A 23156-nucleotide genomic window follows, 5' to 3' on the forward strand; every position below is an offset into this window, starting at 1 on the left:
GGCTATTTCACCACAACAGAGTGGACTGGCTTTAAATGTGAGAAGAGCATTTGTGTAGAAGAGGATTAGTTATATTAACAGAACGTTAATGTTTGGGTTCACGATGATTTAAATGGACTCATCTGCTGAACGGGGCAACTGACAACATTTTTATGGGAAAACATTTGTAACAGGCCCAACAACAGAAGAGACTGGAAAACAATAGCTTCCTAAGTCGGAGACCCCTATTTTGGATATTATAATTCATATACGTAGATTTTGTATTCTTTCTAGTGTGTTTTTTTTTCTTAGCTGGATCCAGGTAATTCAACCCCACTCCAGGTAATTCCTAATTTGATGGAGTCTTAGCAGGAAAGTGCTTTACTCATCTTACCTGTGAATTACTGAGTACAAGGGGGAAGTAGCATATATGGAAGAAATGTATCATACTAAGTGATAGATATTTTATGATAGTATGACTTGCAGTTATTTAGCACCTTGTACATGTTATAAATTTCTTGCAAATACATCGTTGCTTAGGAATGTCCTTTAATTAATGCTCTGAGCCTCTGGGCCTGCAACAGTCCTTCAGAGTGTAAACCTCCTTATTGATGGAATGTTGACACTAAAGCAGAATCTCCATCAGACATGGTAAAATGGAAAAGTCACAGATGCCTGTGATATTTAAGAAAAAAAAATTTAATTTAAAATTAAGCTGAGGAAGCACACACACAAAATCAGAACCCCTAAATTTAGTCTCTTGGTTTTTCTGGTGACTTTGTTACATAAAGGAACGTTGTTGCTTTGAAATATAATGAACTTTATGCTATATCAATCTAGACTATGAGGACTATCATTTACTGTAACGCCTACCCTATTGCACCATACACACACACACACATACACACACACACACATATATATAGTGTTAACTTATACACACACCTACGTATACACACATATATTCCTTAAGCTAAAACACTTGTTAAACTCTCAGAATATGACAAAGGTCTTATTGTGATAGCGCCACACCAACAGCCTTTCTGTTCTTTGGGCATACAGGTGGTTCCTACATCATGAAATATTCAAGTTACAAAGAGTCACCTTAGGACCATTTGCTTTGTTTTCTATGATTTTGGGGGACAGGGCAAGGGAGGGGGTTATACATCTTATCATTAGTAGCATGGATACACACAATGTTAACATATATTTGCAAATGTTGTATCCAAATCCAAAAGACAGAGATCAATCAGATTTATAAAGATATTGAAAATAAATCCCAAACCAAAATCAAATCCACTGTCATAGAGTTGATTCCAACTCACAGTGACCCTACATAAGGATTGCAAGTCTGTCCATCTTAATGGACACAGCCTCATTGTTTCCCACAGAGCTGCTAGTAGGTTTGAACTGCCAACCTTGCAGCCCAGTGCCTAACCTACAGCCATCAAGGCTCCACTGTAATAAAGAATGATTATAATGAAAACCACAGATATTGTTTATATATCCAGTACTTCAGCTTATGTCAGAACCACCTTAGGACGGAGTTGTTGGAATAGAATCTGTCATTCCCTGGTGGCGCAGTGCTTACTCTTTGGGCTACTCACCACAGGGTCAGCAGTTAGAAACCACTCCTTGGAAGAAAAATGAGGCTTTCTACTCCCACAAAGAATTAGAGTCTCAGAAACCGTTGCTTCTACTCTTTCCTGTAGGGTCACTATGAGTTGACATTGATTCAATGGCATTGAATTTAGTATTTTTTTGACCCTGTACTTTTTAAGGGGTGTAATTTATTGAATCTGCCTTTAGAAATGTACTCTGTTGAGTATGTCTTTGAAACACACGCTTTAGATTTGCCTATCGTTTTGGTTTTTCTGACATTGCTATGTTTGGTTGCTAATCGCAAAGTCAGCAGTTCAAGCCTACCCGATACTCTGCTGGAGAGAGTGAGACCATGTGTTCCCAGGAAAGTTGACAGCCTCGGACACAATGTAGGTGGCAGTGAGTCAGAACCATGCAATGGTGGTGGGTTGGTTTGATGTGGCTTGGTTATTCTGCTGTGGAGGTCACGTTTTTGAAACTTTTTATCAGCAGGATGCTATTTTAAAGTCTTTTTTCTAATACCCCCCTCTGTATTATATGCTCTCTTTACGTCACAAAGTGGTGACTCTATAGCTGCTCCAGTTAAAACTCACTTTAAGTCGTGTTACACTGGCCTCAGATGTGCATTGAAGTTGCATTATGCGTATCTCACCTCATCAGACAATGGCCAGATCTTTCTACTGGAGGCAGATAGGGAATTTCAGACCCATTAGATTAATTGTTCTTTGCCAAAACATCCAGTTTTCTGTTTTACCCATTAATCTGTAAATAATGTCTTAATGTTTCCTGTTAGTTGAATTTTAATGGGTCATTTGTATGTTGCATCTTCCCCTTGTTTGTGTCCTCAGTTTTGTTCCGTTTGAACTTAACACCGTTTCCTACTTAGCCAACCAATCCAGCTTTATTTTAATAGCCTGAAGACGGTGTTTTGTTTTCTCATGCTCAATGACTAGTTTTGTCAGGAAATGGCTTTGACAAAATGGCCTCATTTCTTTGGAGAGCCCTTAAATGCAAAGATTCTCCTGAGAGTGTGATATGAGGTAAATATGAGCACTATAATCCTAAGTGCACAGGCTCATGCTCCAAAGTATACCAGGAGTCCTGGTGGACCATGGTTAAAGGTCAGCAGTTGGAACCTTCCGCCTGCTTTGAAAGAGACAGCTGTGGCAGTCTGCTTCTGCAAAGACAACAGCCTCAGAGCCCCCATGGGGCAGCTCTACTGAGCCCCATAAGGTCACGGTGAATCAAAATTGACTTTATGCAATGGGTCTCTGATCATAGAGCACAGCAGAAAGACACGGATCAGAAAAATCACAAGTGTAAGTTTCACTTTTAATTTTGTCCATAACTGTCCATGAGTCCTTAATAATTATCTAATAAATTTATTGCCTCCGCATCTACAAAATGGGGATGCCATGATGTTAAGAACGATGTATTAAGACATCCACTCCAACCTGACAAAACCAGGCTGGCATCATTGTCTCATATGGCCATTGCTGTCGCTAAGAGTTTTCCCAGTGCAGACGCGCATTTGAATTATGCACAACCAGCTTTGTACCAGTGGTGAAGCTGGAAAAGACTAGTTTCTTAGATATGTGAGAAGGTGGAAAATGTGGTGAATTTGCCCAGTCGTTTAGCATTAGTAAAAAGACAGTTTTGGCAGAATAATTGCTTTTTCCATCCTTGAATATACTGTCTTCCTTTCCACCGTAACTATGGAGGTAAGACGTCATATGTTTAAAATCGTTTAACCTAAAGAGGGAAAAAAAGAGAAAGAAATCTCACCTTCAAAACAAATAAACAAACTCTGGAGGAGCCTGCAGGCATTTGGATTGAACATTTCACTGTCCCAAGAATTGTAAACACCTTAAGACCTCGGGGAGCCATGCCCATGAGCTCACTGAGACTTTGGCTTCCTGTATCTCATACCATGCACCTGAGGGAGTTCTTGGAGCGGGGGCAGATGCGATCACTTCTGTGGATTTTCCCAGAGTGGCTCCAGCGCTACAGCTGACTGTCTCCACTGATAACAGCCGTGAGCGAGTCCTTGCGAGGTCTTCTTGGCCGTGGAAAGGATGCGTTGGCACTTGGCCTGTTGAGCTTATCTCCATTTACATCCCATCCCACAGTTACTGCTCTTCCCCTTTTACTGGTGTGACTCAGTGTCCTAAAGATGCCTCCCACCTCACCAGGGACCACTGAGTCAGCAATGTCTCACAGTGACCCCATGTGTGTCAGAGAAAACTGTGCCCCTGAGGATTTTCACGGACTGATTTTCTGGAAGTTGATTACCAGGTCTTTGTTCCAAGGTACATCAAGGTAGATTTGAACTAGCAACCAAGTGAGTTCATCTCTTGCACCATCCCGAGAGGCCACCTTCTCCTCCATCTTTATAAATTCAGTTAAATTTAGTCCATTGAGCATACACAATAGTACAGACATTAGGTCACACCCTAAGCGATACTTGGAACTTATTAATCCTTGGTCAATCATGGCCGAGGATGCAAAATCAGAACTGACGTGAGTTTGTGAAATATGGCTATCCCAGAAAAATAACTGGGAAAGGAAAAAAAAACATCATCTCCCTCGTCGAAAACAGGCAGTGTGCACGGTACATCGCAACCAAGTTTCTTGACTGACAGGGTTGGAAACCACGGAGCCCCACTCTGATGGTGACAAACCACGCCATTTTGAATGTGTGTCACTCCCCACGGTCCTGACAACAATCCAATCTCCTCAGCAGGCTCCTACTCCAGGGCTTTCACGCCCAAGTTTTCCCCAGTCTCAGGATCATTCTGGTTCACGCAGTTTGAAGCAATGGTGGCCGTAACCTTCTGAGCCGATCTTTCTGCTTTGCTTGTGTTTGAGGTCTTTGCACTCTTTCTTAAAACATTGGGTCCAGCGGAAGAGCGGCGTTTTAGGAGGGGCAGTGGGGAAATGATGGGGGCCCGTGACGGACCTCCACCGGAGGACTAGTGGGAGGGAGAATCCAGCACCACACCAGCACAAGGTCGATCTTCACAAGGCAGAGGTCAAAGCTGCCTGCACCCTCCATCTTTCTTTCCCCTGTTCTGACTCAAGATGCCCATTCCACAACACGCCACTCCCCTGCTGGGCTTGATCGTCCTCTGCACGGACCACACACAACTCACCATTGTGGGCTTGACTAGGGAATCGGATGGAAAGGAAACAGTCTTTTCCCACCAGGCTTCTTCTCAGCCAGGCTGGCAGGCAAGTCGCTCTCTCGTCTTGGGAAATTTCTTTTACTGTCACCACGAGGCCCCTGCTCATGCTTCTAGGACAGGAAGAGGTGTTCTAGGAGACCTTCTGTGGTAAACCGTACCCCATCCAGCCTACAGCCTTGATCTTGCCCCTTCGGACTTCGTTTGTTTCTCACACACAAAGATTACGAAGAGGGAGCCGTTTTGATGTGGCGACAGTGGAAGAGCTCCAGGTTCTGAAGGGGAGGCTTCGAGAGGAGAAGAGACCACCTTTCAAAGTGTGTAGGTCTCAGTGGAGCGTACGAGCGAAATCCCCCCTTCAAAAGAATGGAGGTTTTTTCGAAAGCTATGAATTAAATTTTTTTTTTTTAACAAAACAACCTTCTCACCTTCAAAGTACTCTCTACTACACTTAATACATTTGTCAAATCTGCAATTCCATTCTTGGAAACATTTTTCAAAATCATCTGTTTGGATGGCTGACAGCACCTCCCTCCTTTTGTCCTTCACCTCTTCTACTTCGTCAAATCACTGTCCTATCATGTCCCTCTGCATTTACGGAAACTAAAAAGTCATGCAGCACAAGGTCGGTGAGTCAGGTGCATGGGGCAAGAGAGGCATGCTGGTTTTTGCCCAAAACTGGCACACTGAGATGGCTGCGTGAGCTGGTGCATTGTCGTGGTGGCAAAATAGTGCCTCATCTGTCACAAATCAGGGCTTTGTTGTCACAAAGTACTATGCAATCTTTTCAGAAACTCTTGAGTAGAAAGCTTGATGAACAGTCTGACCTGGTGGAAAAAATTCCAAATGCACTATGCGTCGACATTTTGGTCCCTTCGGGAAGCTGATGGACACCCAGAATGAGGTTTGTCATCCATCAACATTTCACCTTTTTTTGAAACGGAGAAACCCACTCATACACTTGAGTTTTTTCCCATAGTGCCGTCCTTGTAAGCTGTGTCCAACAGCACAACAGTTTCTGTAGCGTTTTTTTCTGAGCAGGAAACAAAAATTCACAGCCGAATGAGTTAAATCAGACAGCACAAAAAAACAATGTTCAAGAGTGTTTCCAAAAAAATTCACAGACCACAGAGAACCTTCCCAGGTGAAGCTACTGGGTGCACTCACTCAGAGTTTGTTGTTTGAGGCTTACCTAGCGGGAAAAACTCGTAGTACAAAAGCTCCCCCCACCAGAGCCTTTTTCTGTTGTTGTTTTGTGTGTGTGTGTGTGAGAGAGAGAGAGAGAGAGAGTGATGGAGTGGGGGGAGGTACCCCTTGTATGTCAGAAAACAGCATCTTCACATTTGGTGTATTAGTTTACTGCAGATGTGATGATTTTGTAGCAATATTCTCTACTAACCCTCATAATACATGTCTACATAGCATTATGTATAATTAGGAAATAAATCGAGTTTGTCTTTCATGCCAAAGCTGTCCCCCATAATCATATTACTGATTCCTGATTTTTTTAAGAAAAAAAAAAGCATAAATGTAGGGTTATTTTTAATTTTTATCTTCCATTTTTATTTTTTACCTAGGATGCTGGAGAAATGGTCCGTTCCTTCGTTGGTGGTTTGGAACTTGTTGTCAATTTACTGAAATCCGAAAACAAAGAAGTATTGGCGAGTGTTTGTGCTGCTATTACCAATATTGCCAAAGATCAAGAAAATTTAGCTGTTATTACAGATCATGGAGTTGTCCCTTTGTTGTCTAAACTAGCAAATACGGTAAGTAACACATCTTTTAAAAATAACATAAGTGCCATTAAACAATGGCATCGCTTAGTGGCAAAACCAGTGAGTTTAAGGTCAGGCTACTACGTTTAATATTCATCACATTTGAGTCTTGTGGTTTGGGTCAGCTCATTTAGTTTCTCTGAGGGTGGTTCAAACCTACTAGCCACTCCATTTGAGAAAGATGCAGCCCTCTACTCCCATCCAGATGTTATAGCCTCAGAAACCCTCGATGGGGTGCTACGGGGTGGGATAGATCAATTCACTGCCTGGGGATTTGGTATTTGGGGGCTTGGTAATAGATGCAAAAATATTTTTAAAATTTTAAGTATTAATATATAAGATCTTTGTGGGGAGGGGGGAAAGGCTGTTTCTGTTTGCCTCAGGCAACTAAAACAGTGGCAAGTATAAATACTCTAAGATGTTAATTCTCATCTACCCCATCAGGACTCTGCCCCCCTCCCCACAGCTCCCTCATCTTTACCCCCATCATCACTATTATTATCCTTAAAATGCTTGCTTATGCCAACATTGTACGTTAAATCTGCCTCCCCCAGCTCAACAAGCCTGGGCCAATGGCATTCTCGAGCTGGAAGACTTTGGCAAGCACTGTCTTGTTTATCTATGGCTTTGCCAGATGAAATAAGCAGGCCTCAGAGACAACGACTTCACCGTGATCAGAAGTAGATGTACTTGAGTAGTGCTTGGACTACCACTTGGAACAAATGTTGTAGATCAGAAATCCAAACACTGGAAGGCTGCTTGGTCTAAAAGACCTTTGGGAGGCCAGTACTGAGCTCCTAAGAGACCTGCCAGTTGTACTTAGGGACGCCAAGTTGGACTGTTATATTGTTCAAGAGAATGGCATACTTAAAGAGAAAATCAGATCCTGTTCAGTGGTGTGAAAGGAGCGCTGGCGGCAGCGTGGTTACCTATTGCGTGGCTAACCACAAGGTCAGCAGTTAAGAAACACTAGCGACTGCGCAGGAGACCGATGAGGCTTTCTACTCCCTATCGCACATCTGCCTGACCTCCCAGCGCCGCTACAATACCTTTTCCGCACCTTGTTCTCCTCTGCGCAGAATAACGATAAGCTGAGGCGTCACCTGGCAGAAGCTATCTCACGTTGCTGCATGTGGGGCAGGAACAGAGTGGCCTTTGGCGAGCACAAAGCGGTGGCTCCACTCGTGCGGTACCTGAAGTCAGAGGACACCAGCGTGCACCGAGCCACGGCCCAGGCCCTGTACCAGCTTTCCGAGGACGCCGATAACTGCATCACCATGCACGAGAACGGCGCTGTCAAGGTACGGTGTGATGGCTGCGTGGTTCACCTCACGCCGGATACGTGTGGGCCGGAAACGGTTTCATTTCAGAGAGTACTTAGGCGAGCCAAGTTCTCATGGCTCTGGCACAGAGAAGTTAAACGGAGATGGGCTTTTTCTAAGGCCCAAGAGCATGACATGTGTCCCGTGAAAATGTAAGTCGTCGTTCTGGAATTTGAAGTGATTAAAGCAGGTGCACAGAGCAGGAACGACCACTAGTGGTTCGCATGTAAGTAATGTTGGATGGTCAGATCCAGATGTCGTTTGAGTTTGGTGCCGTCAGGTCGGTGTTGACTCAGAGTGACCTGTGTGACAAAGAGGATCGTTTCCATAGGGCTTCCAGTGTGGTGATGTTGAAGGGGCAGGTCTTCAGGTCTTTCTCTTGGAGGACCAGGTGGGTGAGTTCAAACCTGCAACCTTTTGGTTAGCAATAACATGGGCATAGATAACATGTCAATAAGAGCAGCACTAACTGAGGAACGGGCTGTCAACTGGACTTACCATTCAATGCAACCCTACCCTACCCAACCCTGCCCTGCCCTGCCCATCCCTGCCCTGCCCTGCCCTGCCCATCCATTGCCATCAAATCAATTTCAACCTAATAGCAACCCTTTTTTCTTTGGAGCTGCTGGTGGATTTGAACTGGTATCTTTTCATTAACAGTCCAGTGCTTACCAAACAGCATCACCAAGGTTCCTGTCAACAGGACAACAAAGGACCAATTCAAAGACAAGATTTGTTTTTTATCTGACTGTGTCACACCTTCTGTGCCTTTACCCAACACCGAGGAGTCACTGGGTGGCACAAATTGTTTACTGAAAACTTGGCAATTCAAATTCTCACACACACACACACACACACACACACACACACACACACACGTGCCTTGGAAGGAAGGCCTGGTATCTACTCTGGGAAAATCAACTAACCCCTGTGGAGGACACTGCTACTCAGGCCCACCTGGTGGCCAGGCGTCTGCATCGACTCTGTGACAGCAAGTTACACAACAGACGGTTAGGAGAGTTCTGCACATGAACTTTAATATAACGACATGCCCGAAATCACCTAGCGCTTCCGAATTCACTATTTTAATGATAATAAACAGGAAAAGTATGTGCACTGAATTGGCAGCTTGCATGTAGTAGGAAATAAAGATTTAAAATACTGGTTCTTTTCTAGAGGTTGTTTTCTTGTACAATATTATTTTTCTGCTTATTTCCCCCAAGTGGAGCCTATGACAATCAGATGTCTTTATATTTTGAAATGTATGCCCCAAAGGAGCTTTGGTGGCACTGACTGGCTGCTGATGGACTGCCAACCGTACGATTTTGACTCAGAGTGACCTGTGTGACAAAGGTTCAAGCCCACCAGCTGCCCTACTTGAGAAAGATGAGGCTCTCTGCTGCCATACAGATTTATAGTCTTGGAAACCTAGGCAGTGTTTCCCAAAATAGGCACTTCCGCTCCCTGGGGACACTGGACACTGCAACGGCAGATACCTACCTTTATCCCGGATTGTGGGCTGTGTGCATCCGTTTTTCACTGCCAGGAGGGCACTGAGTGGTTTTTCTTTTTTGCAGAGAAGAGGCGGTAGGCCAGATAAGTTTGGTCATCCATGCGTTGTAGGGGTCGCTGTGAGTCAGAGTCACCTTGGTGGTGGTGAGCTCTGTGGTATGGCAAAGTTGATTTCATCTTCCAGACAAAGCTATTGAAATCTCCATTTCGTCAGTTCTAGTCAAATCTAGATGTGGCCAACATATGAAACATCTCAAGATTAAGAAGTTCAAAGTTCCAGTGTTATCTTGGGGTGACTATTTTAATTTCTCTTTCAAATCTATTACAGTTGAAGAATATGGTGTAAATTTTTCCGAAATTAAACCCAATTTACATGTAAATGTGCCAACTTCTCCATTATAAGTCTATTTTAATGACATGTAAATTAAGCCAAATTAATTCTTGCAAGTAAAAATCTGGCATTAAAAATACCTCTTATAGGAAGTGCCAATTTTTAAAGGTAAACTATTAAAAATATATCAGAATGTTGAGTTCAAATTGGTAAAGATTGAAGAAAAGTGATGTTGCTTTGACATGAATATCTTATATTTCAAGAAAGAATAGATTCTTTAGATAAAATTGCATTCTACAACAGAGCAAGGACTTGCACACCCTAATATGGTCTACAGTATGTAGTCCTAAAACAATAAAGCTGTAAAGATTAAGTAGCCTAGTAAATTGTCTGACACATAACATATGCTAAGAAAATTGCCCAGCTGGTTTAGAAAGATAATTTTTTTTTACGGGGGTGGGGGTGGGGTGTGTGTGTGTGTGTGTGTGTGTGTGTGTGTGTGTAGAAAGATAATTTATAGACTACTCAAACATTTTATTTATCTAAAATGTACTAAAGTACCTGTGTTTTGGTTCATTTGACCTATATGCCACATGTATATTCAACTCTTAATTCTTTCATCTAATGAGAGTTGGTGGATCATCTGAAATCATTTGTGAATTGGATTCTGAAGTGTAAAATGTTCCAACTGTGTTCCAATCCACCCACATCTTGTATCTGTGTTTGAACAAGGAGGCATTGAAAAGGGTGAATGTGAAACATGGGAGGAAGGAGAAAGGACTCCCCCCTAGAGGCTGAGGTGGTTCAGAGGTAGAATTCTTGCCTCCATGCAAGAGACCAAGGTTCGATTCTCAGCCAGAGCACCTTGTGCACAGTCAACCACACCTCTGCCCGTGGAGGCTTGCTTGTTGCTATGATACTGAACAGATTTCAGTGGGACTTGTGGACCAAGAGAGGCTAGGAAGTAAAGCCTGGCAATCTACTTCTGAAAAATCAGCCCATGAGAACCCTTTTGATCCTACCAGTCTGGTCCTGGGGTAATGTAAGAGTGGGCAGCGTCTCTTGTAGGGCATGAGTCTTTTCCAACTCCAAAGCAAGGAACAACAGACTCTTCCCAGAGTTCCCCTGTGTCTCAAGCATAGATAAGTTTTTAAAAAATGGATTTTTATGTGTGTGTGTGTGTGTGTAAATTAATTTACCAAAATATAGAGTTGGGTGTTACCTTGATGCTTGCAGTAAAAGTGAAATTATTTGGCATGGCTCTTCTGCCCACTGTCTTTGAAAATCCCCCAGATGACTGAACAGGAACATTCAAATTAGGTGCATGGGACGAAGGTGAGGGGATTGAGCAGTTTTGTCATTCCACTGGGTACAAAGTGGGCCATCTCTGAAGCAGAAACAGGGAAGCTCAAGACCCCCAAGAAGGAAGAGACACAGGATTGGAGCATGGTGAGGCCCCTCTGTGGAGAAGTGGTTGTGGCAGCAGAAGGAAAAGGGGTGGGCTTCCCAGCCCATGAAATGAGTGAAGCCAAGTACCTTCGGGCAGAAGGCTGGCTTGCAGAATGGGGTGCCCTTTGGACATTTATCAGCGTTAAGGACTTTGTATCATGCCAAGGGGCCATGTGGCTGAGAGGTCAAATCCAGAGACAGACATCTCAGACAGCATGACTAAGCAGAGGCAGTGCAAACAAAAGAATTACATCCTTCATGTTTTCTGATCCTGACTTGTTCTAACCTATTTGCTTCCATAATAAACACCCCAAATCATGACTATTGTGGTTTCTGTGTGGCCATTTCAATGGATGATCAAAGCCAGAAAAGAGGTAGAGTGCCATGTGGGAGGGGTGGTTGGTATCAGAACAGGATAAGGGGGATTGGATAGTGGGGGCATGTCTGACCTCGGCTTCATAGAAATCCTTCTTGGGTAGATGCGAAGTTGGATCCTCCTTTCCCTGTGTTGCTAAAAGAGGTCAGGCATGGTCTCCACATCATTTCCTTTGGGATTTATTATCACACATGTACTACATGGAGGCCAGTCTTCATTCTTCCTGCCCTCTCTTCTGAGCCTGAGCGAGGAGGTGCATCTCCATAAGATGACGGGAGACCCTAAGTACCATTAGGAGAAGCCTGTGAGTCATCTTTTTGGAATGCCCAAGCGCATCCTCTAGTGATGGCAGGAGAAGCCTGTGTGCCATGAAGGAGGGAAAAGACAAGGCATACTGGGTGCTGGTAGGATAAATGGGAATTGTAACTTGCTTGGATATTGGGACTATGTCCACAATGACTCCAGTTTTCAGGCTCAGTGCAGAGGAAAATACTATTAACTGAGAAAATGCAGAGCAGTATTTAATGCTTTAAGAGCGGGCAGTATCCAGGCCCCTTTTCTGATCGGTATTGCGACATCTCTGGTCTTCCTTCTCACACCGTGGGGTCACCGTTACTCTCTGCTGTTCTCCGTCTCCGCTGATCCACAGCAACTCACATCAGGGTAGCTTTATTTTAGGGTGGCTAATTCATCTGCGCTTTTCTTCCCAAAGGGTTCTTAGGCTTCTCCTGCCATCCCAAGAAATGTTGGCTCTGCGAAACTGCCCTTCCTACCTCAGACTCAGGGGAGAGGGTGGAAGGGAGGAAGACCCCCACCTCCACATGGTACATTTGTGATGAGAAGTTCCCATGCAAGGAAAAGGCAGCATCAGGACTGGAGGAAGACCCAGTGGCATGCATTAGGCAGATGACACAACCTTGCTTGCTAAGCTGAAAGTCAAGAGAGCCGGAAACCCTTCGGGATGGAGATCCAGGACTAGAGCTGCCTGTATGGAAAGCACCGCAACATAAAGCGCACAAAGGTGCTCACAAGTGTTGCCAATAGACAACACATTTATCATGAGACAAAATGGAAACGGTCAAGTTCATTGTACTCCACAATCAACACGTATGGAAACAGCAGTCAGGAAATCGAGCGACGCATCACGTTGAACAAATCTGCAACCAGAGACCTCTTTAGGGTGTTCTAAAGCAAAGGACTAATTTTGAACACCAAGGTGCACCTGACCTGTTGTTGTTGTGGTTGTTGGGTACCACTGAGTCAGTTCCTACTCATAACAGCCCCATGCACAATTGAACAAAAAACTGCCCAGTGCTGCACCACCCTCACAACTGTTCCTGTGCTTGGGGCCATGGTGGCAGCCATGGTGTCCCTCCACCTCCTTGAGCTGCCCCTCTACTTGACCAAGCATGACGTCCTTCTCCTGGGACTGCTTTCTTTCTCCTGACAGGAACGTTCTAGCCGTACTTCTCCCAGGACAGATGTTTGTTCATTTGCCAGGCCATACTACTTTGTCCTTCACCACCATCATAATTTAAATGCATCTGTTCTTCCGTGGTCTTCCTTATTCAACATCCAACGTTCACGTGCATATGATGCCATGGAGAATACAGTGGCGTGGGTCAGGTGCACCTTAGTCCTCCAAGCAGCGTCCTTGCTCTTCAATCCTCTACAGAGGTCTGTGCAGCGGATTTATTTATCTTTTGATCTCTCGACTGCTGCTTCTACGAGCATCGATCATGGATCCAAGAGGACAAAATCCCTGGCAACTGTGAGGATTTGGGTCTTTTATTCATTGAGTTGTAATCTATACTGAAGACTGCAACACTCGATCTTCATCAGCAAGTGCTTCAAGTCCTCCTGACGATCAGCAAACAAGGCGGGGTCATCTGCAGATCACAGGCTATAAATGAACCTTTTTCCGATCCTGATGCCACATTCTTCTTCCGATAATCCAGCTGCTCTGATGATTGCTCAGTGCACAGACTGAATAAGGACGGTGAGAGGATACAACCCTGACACACACCTCTCCTGATTTCAAAACGTGCGGTATGGCTGTGTTCTGTTCCCACAACTGCCTCTTGATCTATGTACACTTTCCTAATGAGCACAATGAAGTGTTCTGGAATTTCTTATGTATCAAGGTGATCCATAAGAACATAATCCACACAGATGCCTTGCATCATGCCAGCCACACACAAGTCACCACACTAAGATAGACAGACACACAGACACGAACCAGAGTATTTCCAGTCACCTCATCTGTAGGTGAGAGCTGGACCAATGAATATGGAAGGTTGAAGAGAAATTAATGCATTTTAATTATGGGATGCACCAGAGACTGCCAGAAGGACAAACCAGTCTATCGGAAGACGTGCAACCAGAAGTACAACCTTAGAAGCAAGGTTGTTGAGACGTTGCTTCACGCTCGTTGGGCATGCTGACAGGATGGGTCCATCCCTGAAGAAGGACATCATGCTTGTTTTAAATTATAGGGTCAGCATGAAGAAGAAGACTATAAAGGAGATAGGCTGGCACCGCGACTGAACTAATGGGCTCCGGCATAGCAACAATTGACCAGGCGGGCTTTCATTGTGGGGCCCGTGGCATGCTGTGAGGTGGAACCAACTCGGAGGCACCTAAGAACAGCAGCAACACTTAGAAAAGCCCTTGGGTCAGCGGTTCTCAGCCTGTGGGTCGTGACCCTTTGGGGGTCGAACAGCACTTTCATGGGGGCTCGCCCGATTCATAATACTAGCAAAAAGACAGTGATGAAGTAGCAATGAAAATAATCATATGGTTGGGGTGGTCACCACAACATGAGGAACTGTATGAAAGGGTCGTGGCATTAGGAAGGATGAGAACCACTGCCTTAGGTGATGCCTATGGTTAATGTGATCAGTAGCTAGCCAATTGAAGGGCTGAGGGTTCGAGTCCACTCAAGGTGCCGCGGAAGAAAGGTCTGGTTCTTCTGAAAAGCCAGCCATGGAGAACACGATGGTGCATGCTTCTCATTTGGTTCTCATGGGGTTGCAGTAAGTCGAAGTCAGTTCACGGACGACTGATTTGGGTTTGTTTGTTTGTTTTCATTTAAACTACCTGCAGTGCTGGGTGTATACCTGCTAAATTTCTGACTTTGAATCCACGATTTTGAGAAATCCTTGACTGTTCTTGCTCCTAACTGCTGCCGCACCTTTCTAGGCAAAGCCTTGTAAAGCTATTCCCAGTTCTGTAAGCCCTCTAGTTGCAATCACCAAAAGCCAATTGTCCCAGGGCTCTGCGGCCGTCACCAGAGTCATCCCGCCTGTTTACAAGCCATTTACTCTCTGGTCGGCTCCTCGGCTAAGCAGTTTCTTCAACAGCGATGACTGACCGGACATAACTCCTCCGGTTCACGCCAACTGGTATTTATGCAACAGCAGCGATGGAGGGGCGTGTTTGAGGGCCTGGAATAACATGAGCTCATTTTGAAATGTGTTCCATTTGAATGATCAGTTTGCATTTTAGGGCTAGAGTCGCATTGCCCGGTAGAAATGTCCTGCCAGCCACGTGTGCTATATTACATTTCCCAGTTGTTGTTGGGCTGTTGAGTTGGTCCGACCTCTGCCGACCCCTGAACAAGAGGACCAAATTCTGGCTGCTTCTGCGTCCTCCGCTAGTAGTCACAATGAAAGGGGGGAAAATAAGCAGGGGACACTAATTTTAATATACGTTATCTAACTCAATAGCTCAATCTATCGAAACTTGTGATTTCAACATGTAATCTAACGACAGAGTCACTATGGGGTCACTATGGGTCAGCATCAACTCGGTAGCAGTGGGTGGGTTGGTTTTGTTATTTTACACCCTCTCCCTCTCTTTATCTTACTGAGTACCAAGTCTTTGAAATCCACATGTACTGTACTCTCATATCACATCTCGGTTGGGACCGGTGCTTCCCACCGTGCACGGAGAGCATTGACCTTATTAGACAGCACAGGTCTGGAGACGAGGAGAGAGGTGGAGATTTGGGAAGTGTCAGCAAAGGGGTGAAAAGACGTCGTGAACAAGGGCAGATGAGAGGGTTTTGGCAGACAGTATAGAGGAGTCTGGGAAATCAGGACCATGTCCACTTGGAAGAACTGTCAAAGTAAATTTGAGACGTTAGCAGGTTAAACAGAAGTTGAAGCAGCCAAAAGAAAAGCAGGTGTCAGCGGGATATGCATTTAAACACCACAGAGAGGTCCTGGCTCGCAGTTGCTGAGTGCCTAGACAAGGCAGGGAGCTCCCTTCTTCAGGGCGGCGCTGGAATTGTGTACAGGGCGGGTGAAAGTTGCATGATAGTCCATAACTCTCTGGGAGACAGGAAATGGAAGAAAGCACCTGCACCAGGCATGGGCCCAATACTGGCAGAGCAAAGGGAGAATGGTTCAATCAGGGTGGGGCCAGCAGGATTTTCTTGGCTGCCCCCCACCCAGTCCCCCTACCCCCCTGTCACCCCCGACTCAGCACATGTCCTGGCATTCCAGGGGCTGGGGAAGACGGACCAGAAGCACAGCCCCTAGTATTCAAATACTGGCCTAGGACAAATAGTGTACAGAGTCAAGTGTATGGAGTTTAGGAATAGAGATTGCCCAGGAGCTCACAGTGTCTACACACAATCTGCATTCAACATCATTGGCCTGTCATAGAATATTTTCAGTAAAATAAACCCTTGCTTTTAGTACTTTGCCCACCTTGCAGATGTTTCCTTTAACTCCAGGGTTAATTCACTTGGCAGTAATGCAGCAGGACTTTTGGGTATCAGAAGGATCCTGGGAGCGGCAGTGGACCCTGCTTGCCTGCTGACCCAAAGGTCAGTGGGTTGTGCCCACTAGATCCTCTTTGGCCGTCTGCTGCGGTAAGGATTTAGAGTCGGACATCCTAGGGGGTAGTTCTACACTGACCTATGTGTTGCTCTGAGCTGGATCCTGAGTCGAAGACAGTAGTTTGGCATTTTGGATTTTCAGGTGCCCTTTAAGATAGCATTGTGCCATGTAGGGGTTCATATGGTGGGTGCCAAGGTTACCCTAGTTGACTGCCACCCACAAGACTCAGGTCTGCTCAGATGCCTTGGGAGAAAGTCCTACTTCTGAGACTCAGCACTGAGTCAGAATGGGTTTGACTACAATTGTATTTTCAAAGGGAGTCGTATACAGACTGGTTTCTGATGGTCTTTGGGTCTTGTTATTTGTAATTTTTTCTTTGAAGTGGGTAAGAAATGTGTGATTATCAGTGAGTTAGAGTTATATCTATCTTATTTCATTTCTCACTTCACTTTTATTTATCTTACTATCTTAATAAATTTTTAAAGGTATATCTGTCCACACATATTGAAAGTGTATTATTTGATGAGTTTGACACATATATATTAAGTGTGTGTATGTTTATGTGTGTATACATACACCTTCTGAGATACATGCTTATGCATATGGTGTGTACCAAAGTTAGGATAATGAACATTTTCACAATCCCTCAAAGTTTCTCTGTGCCCTTTATAATCCTCTCTAGGCTCTCTGATCCCTAGGCAACCACGACTCTGCTTTCCATCAGTAGAGATGGTTCTGTATTTTATGTGATTTAATGTAAATAGAGTAGCACAGCATGTACTCTTCTTCTACTTCTTCCACCCGCACAATTCTTTCCATGCTCCTCCGTACGCATGCCAGTGGTTCACTGCTTCTTAGTTCTGATTAGCATTTCATTATGTGCATGTATCACAATTTGTCCGTTCACTGACGGACGTTTGATGTTGTTTCTGATTTGGGGTGATTGCACATGCGGCCGCGATAAGCATTTCCGCACGGGTCTGTGTAAGGGCAGACACGCTTTCTCTTCTGTGGGACAAGTGCCCGAGAGAGGAAGGCCTGGCTCAGATGCAGCTATCTCTCTATCTTTCAGAGACACTGGCAAGCTGGTTTCCTGAGGGGTTGTAACACGTTGTATTACTACCCGGGAAGCTTCATTTGGGTGTTTCACTTTATTATTATTTGAGACACTTTAATAGGCAACCAGTGGTATCTCATCTTGGTTTCAATTTCAGCTTTGCCGATGATTCGTGATGCTTATCAGTTGTTTAACTCCTTGGATAAAATGTTCATGGTTTTTTACCATTGTTTGTTTTCTTGTGTTGAGTTTTGAAAATTTTATATATATCCTGGAATAAGTTCTTTGCCTGATATCTAACTGGAGAATCTTTCCGCCTCGTCTGTAGCTAACATTGTTCTTCTCTGGCAGTGGATCTTTTGAGGACAGATGTTCTTAATTTTGGCGAAGCCTAATTTACATGGGGGGAGCTCTGGTGCCACTTTGAGTTAGGTCTTGAACTGCCAATCAAGAGGTTAGCGTTTCAAACCCACCAGCAGCTCCATGGAGGAAAATGAGGCTGGCTGCCTCCATGAAGAAGCAGTCTCCGACGCTCGGGACTCCTAAGCAGCCCAAGAGTCAGACTCGGTGTGCTGGCCGTGACAGGTGGTGAGGTTTCCCATGCACATGTATGTAGTGCGCATGTATGTAGTGCACATGTATGTAGTGCGCTTTGGCTGTCATCGCTGAACTAGCATTGCTTGCCTGATACCAGGTCCTGAAGACTTGCTATGTTCTAGGAGGTTTTTTTATTTATTTTATTTTATGTTTTTCAGTTAGATCTGTGATCTGTTTTGAATACGTCTGTTCGTGTTGCTAGGGAGGAACTGAAGTCCATTCTGGAGACACGTGCTTGCATCCTGTGTCGAAAGACTGCTCTTTACCCTGATGGATTTCTCTTGCAAATTTGAAAAAGATCCACTGACTATTTGCGTTGCTCCTCTGCTCCGTCTGCAGACACACCAGTTCCACACTGCCTTGATTGCTGCCGCTTTGCTTAAAAGAACAAACAAACAAAATTCCCCAACCCCAACTCATGGCCCTAGAGTCAGTTCTGATTCACAACGACCCTTTCAGGACAGGGTAGAACTGTCCGCGTGAGTTTCCAAGATTGTAACTCTTCACTGGAGTAAAAGTCCCATCTTTCTCCCGAGGAGCAGCTGGTGGTTTTGAACTGCTGACCCTGCAATTAGCAACCCAACAAGTAACCCCTCCACTACCAGGGCTCCTATACCTTTATAGTAAGTTTAGGGACTGTACTTCCACATACCCAGCCTTGTTTCAAGAGAATGGCAACTTAGCAATATTGAGTGTTCTAGCCCATAAACAAGGGATGGGCCTTAATGTATAGTCTTGGTCTTCTTTAATCTCACTCACCAGTATGTCCTAGTTTTCAATGTACAGGCCTTCCTCATCTTGTTTTTCAGATTTAGTTCTAGGTATTTAAGGTTTTTTAAATGTTAATGTAAATCATATAGCTCCTAAAGTCTAAATTTCTGGTTGTTTATTAGTATTATATTGAAATAAAATTAGTTTTGAATATTAATCTTGTCTCCTACAACGGTGCTAAATTCAGTAATTTCAGTAGAATTTTTGGAGATTCCATCACATTTTCTACATAGACTGAGGATAGGCGTTCTTTCTGTGAGAAGACAGATAGATTTATTGTTGTTTACAGCCCTTCAAAACAGAGGGCCTCAGCGAGAGGGCCAGATCTGCAAAGGTAACTTTGCCATACCACGATAAAAATAACCATGTCATCTGAAAAGAAAGAGCCTTTTCTTCATTACTAACTGGATTCCTTTTTCCTTTTTCTTGCCTGATTGTACTGGCCAGAACCACCTGAGGAAGTGGTATGGGACGATGCCCTAGTTGGACTGCTTATCTTGAGAAGGACCATCTTTTATCCTCAAGTCTGATGACAGTTGTAGGTTTTATGTAGACCTCCTTCATCCATTTTCCTCAGGAATTGATGTTTGAGTTTGACACATGCTTTTTGTTTTTTTGGAGTCTATTGAGAAGAGCTTATAGTTTTTCTTTTTTTTTATTATGATGATTTATACTGGTGGGTTTTCAATGCATCTAGGTTCCTATCAATAGGGATATTGATCTGAATTATTCTTTTCTTGTAACAGCTTTCTTTCTGGTTGATGGTTTCACTGATGGAGTCAAAGGATGTGCTCGCAAGTATTTCCTCTTCCTCAATCTCTAGAAGAGTTTTATAGCGGTGGTGCTATTTCTTCCTTAAGTGTTTTGTAGCACTCAACGGGAGAAGCCATCTGGGCCTGAAGTGTGTTTGCTTTCTTGGTTTGGTTTGGTTGGGGTATGGGTGAGGGGTTGGTAGATGGTTTTTAACTCTGACTTTAGAATTTTCCTTGTGGAGCTCTAGATAACGCCTGTGCTCTTTGGGGGGTCTTCTAAAATATCCAGAGAGCACTTAGGGGAAATTGAGTTACCTAGTGGTAACTTCTCTAATAGAGTATTTGTCTCCTGCATGTAGGTCAGCCCCACTTCACTATAATGAGTCCACCTGACTTCTTTGAGTCTAAATCCCTAGGTTTCTAGTCTAGAACTGGACCTCCCCAACATATCCAACTGCTTCAATCCCTGCCAAAAAAGTTCCTCCTCTTCTCCTGAAAGGTAAAGACGATAAACAGAACTGCATGCAAATGCGGCATTGCAGAAGAGCCGGATACTAGTGAAAACGCGAATAACACCATCGACACTTACTGAATTTCCTATGTGCGAAACCCTGTCCCAAAAGCACACCTGTGCTTACCCTCTCATTTGATCATCTCAGCGACCCAGTGAGATGGGAACCACGGTTATGTCCATGTGACAGATGAAACAGCGGAGGTTCAGAGAGGTTAAATAACGTGCCCCCAAATTTCATAGGTTAAAATATGAAAATTAGTCTCAATCCCTGAGCAAGAACTCTCTCACTCCAAAGTCTACTGTCTTCAATATCATGAGGGGGTACAGCTTAAAGTACCCCTGGTGCATACACGTGGGGGTGGGTTTAAGGCTGCTTTGGAAGGATGAATCTTCTGAGAAGTCCTGCTCGGTGAGGCAGAGCAGGTAAAGGTAGGAAGGGAACTTAGGAAAGAAGATGCTTGTGTGGTGGAGGATCGATGTCTGGCTCTTTCTGTGCTAGTCTTCCCGTCTTCTCTTGAATATCGATGTCCCAAATGCTCTACTTCTGCCTTACTATTTAGTGATTTTTGCAGCTTTTCTTGTTGACCTTGTAATTTTTGCACACTCCTGGTGGTGTAATAGTTAAATGCTGGACTGCGATCTGCATGGTTGGCAGTTCGAAGCCACCAGAAACTCCTTGGGAGAAAGACTGGGCTTTCTCCTTTATTAACAGTTCCAGCCTTGGGCACCCACAGGGGCAGTTCTGCCCTGTCCTATAGGGTCAGCGTTGACTCGTTGACAGTAAGTGAGAAGCTGATTCTAGTTCAGCATTCTTAGTATTAAGATTTATACCATATGAAGTTATCAGAAGCTGATTTTTAAAATCTAACTCTCTAGATTCCTACTGACTGTGTACTGTAGTCTCAAATAGAGTGAGCTGCACTGTCCTTTGTCTAGAGTGCTGTTTGTATGTATTTGTGTGGGTGTGATGATACACTGGTCCTTTTTAGAATATTGAAATAAAAAGCAAATGACTAAATAACTCTGAATGCATGAAATTTGGGCTTACTTTAGCTCTTGGCTTTTTTTTCCCCTTACCTAAATCCTGTTTTAACCGTATCCGAAACTGTATTCCACAAGTCAGCTGTCATGTGTGCTTTTTAGCATCTCAGAGTATCTCCCACCACCAGGGGTCACACTTCTAGGTACTATAAACCTATTTATGTTGTCTTAAAAGAAGGAAAGCCCCTAATCAGCGAAATTAAATGGAAAATCTAAGTTCCAACTGGAAACTTGGAACAAAATCTGTTCCATGACTTTTAGCATCCCATGAATAATGACAATCCCTTCTTCTTAGAGCCCTGGTCTACTCACATATGATTACGTGCCCTACCCCCTCCTTGTGGGGCCATGCTGATGTGCTGTGTTGACCACCGCAGTGTCTCCCACAGTGTGTGCTCACGGGCTCCCTCTCTAGAGGAAACCAGGGGCTTGCTAGATAGACTAACTCATTTCTAAAAGTCCAGTTTAGTGAGCCATACCTAAGGTCAACTGATCCAGGGACTCCAGAACTTGTATTGTTACCAACCCCCTACTACGAGTTGGAATGGACTCCAGGCAGTGGGCTTGCTCGCTTTTTGGAGTGTTCAGTAGCTGGGGAGCACAATAAAGTTTGAGGACCACTGACTTGCAGGCGTTTCAACCACAAGAGAGCTCAACTCCCATTGACTCCAGTCGCCCAGCAGAGGCTGGTCACAGGGCAATAAAACCCAATCAATGAACAGAACTAGAGAGGTCCTCAGTGGACCAGGAAACGCTCAGTGGGTGGTTAGAACGCTGGGGTGGGTATCGCCCCAAGGACAGCTGCTCGCCAGGTAGAGTGACGGTGGCTCTGACCCTCGAGAAAAGAGGATGGGCAGGTAGGAGTGGACCGTTGCACTGCAGTGTGAGTCTTAGTGCAGAGTGTGAAAGTGGTCTGTCCCAGAGATCTCGGCTGTTCTTCATCCGACAAAAGACAGGAGCGAAGACCTGCTGACAACACCGCAAACTTGATAAATCCCTATAATGTGGAGAAGACTGAGTATGCATATGACCTAGTTTAAAATATTCTGTAAAAAGCTTTCGACATAGGGATAAATGATCAGAACCCTGGCCACTATATTTTCCTTTTATTCTCCCTGGACTATAAGTGGCTCTTCTTCTTCAGCCCATTTAGAGGAATTTGGGATGTGCATGCTGTTTACTTTTTTTCAAAGATCTCAGCCATCTATTTGATCTTCTGCGGCTGGTGCATTTTTAGTTATGTTAGCTATCTGGTGTGGTCATCAATCTTGGGTCCCTGGGTTTGCCTCTATTTTATTTCTATGATCTTTGCAGTGTTGGGTGTATGTTTTTGATCCATCATGGGTTACTTTTTACATATGGTGTGAGGTGTGGATCCTGTTTGATTTTGCTGCAAATGAATATCCAGTTTTCTAGTACCATTTGTCAAAGAGGCTGCCTCTTGCCTGTTGAAGGGTTTCTCGTCCTGTGTCAAAAGTCAGTTGTCCATCGGTGGATAGAGTCACTTCTGGCTTCTCAGTCCTGTTCCATGGGTCTGTGTGTCTGTCACTGTGCCAGTACCGGCTGTCTGTCACCTGTCGCCGCATAACTCATGAGTCTTTCTCCGATCCTGGTGCCACATTCCTCTTCTTTCAGTCTGATTCCTCTGAGCGTTTACAGAGCATGCAGATGGAAGAAACAAGGTGAAAGAACACTTCCACCTACCTTTTCCAGTTAGGCTCCATTAGTCTGCCAGCAACATGAATAACCCAAGTAACCATAGGACCCAACAAGCGTCGGATAAAAAGGATAGGTAGATGTTTGACAAATCTGAGAGGCAAGAGCACACTAGAGCCCCTAAAAGTCCCAGACGAGGGACTGACATGACTTTCAGCATCATCTCTGTTTGGTATCTCTATAGGCAGCCCATGCGCTTGTTGAGTGCCATCAACTTGGTCCCCATGCATAGTGACAACAGAACTTGGTAGTACCTGGTCCTCACAATTGTTCTTGTGTTTGAGCTCATTATTGCAGCCACGGTGTCAATTCATCTTATCGAGGGCCTTCCCT

General features: G+C 44.4%; 1 protein-coding gene across 2 annotated transcripts in view; it reads left to right on the forward strand.

Annotated features, from left to right (window-relative positions):
• Positions 1-6344: 6344 nt before the first annotated feature.
• Positions 6345-23156, forward strand: part of LOC123521655 (outer dynein arm-docking complex subunit 2-like) — a 120834-nt gene continuing 104022 nt past the window's right edge. For both annotated transcript variants that reach the window (XM_045289983.1, XM_045289982.1), the window contains exons 1-2: positions 6345-6529; positions 7618-7839. In XM_045289983.1, the coding sequence (XP_045145918.1) occupies positions 6353-6529; positions 7618-7839 (399 nt within the window). In that variant the 5' untranslated portion in view covers positions 6345-6352. The remainder of the gene's footprint in view (positions 6530-7617; positions 7840-23156) is intronic.

Source organism: Echinops telfairi, unplaced genomic scaffold, assembly GCF_000313985.2.
Source record: "Echinops telfairi isolate 266 unplaced genomic scaffold, ASM31398v2 ScPeMD7_31;HRSCAF=116, whole genome shotgun sequence".
Taxonomy (NCBI): Eukaryota; Metazoa; Chordata; class Mammalia; order Afrosoricida; family Tenrecidae; genus Echinops; species Echinops telfairi.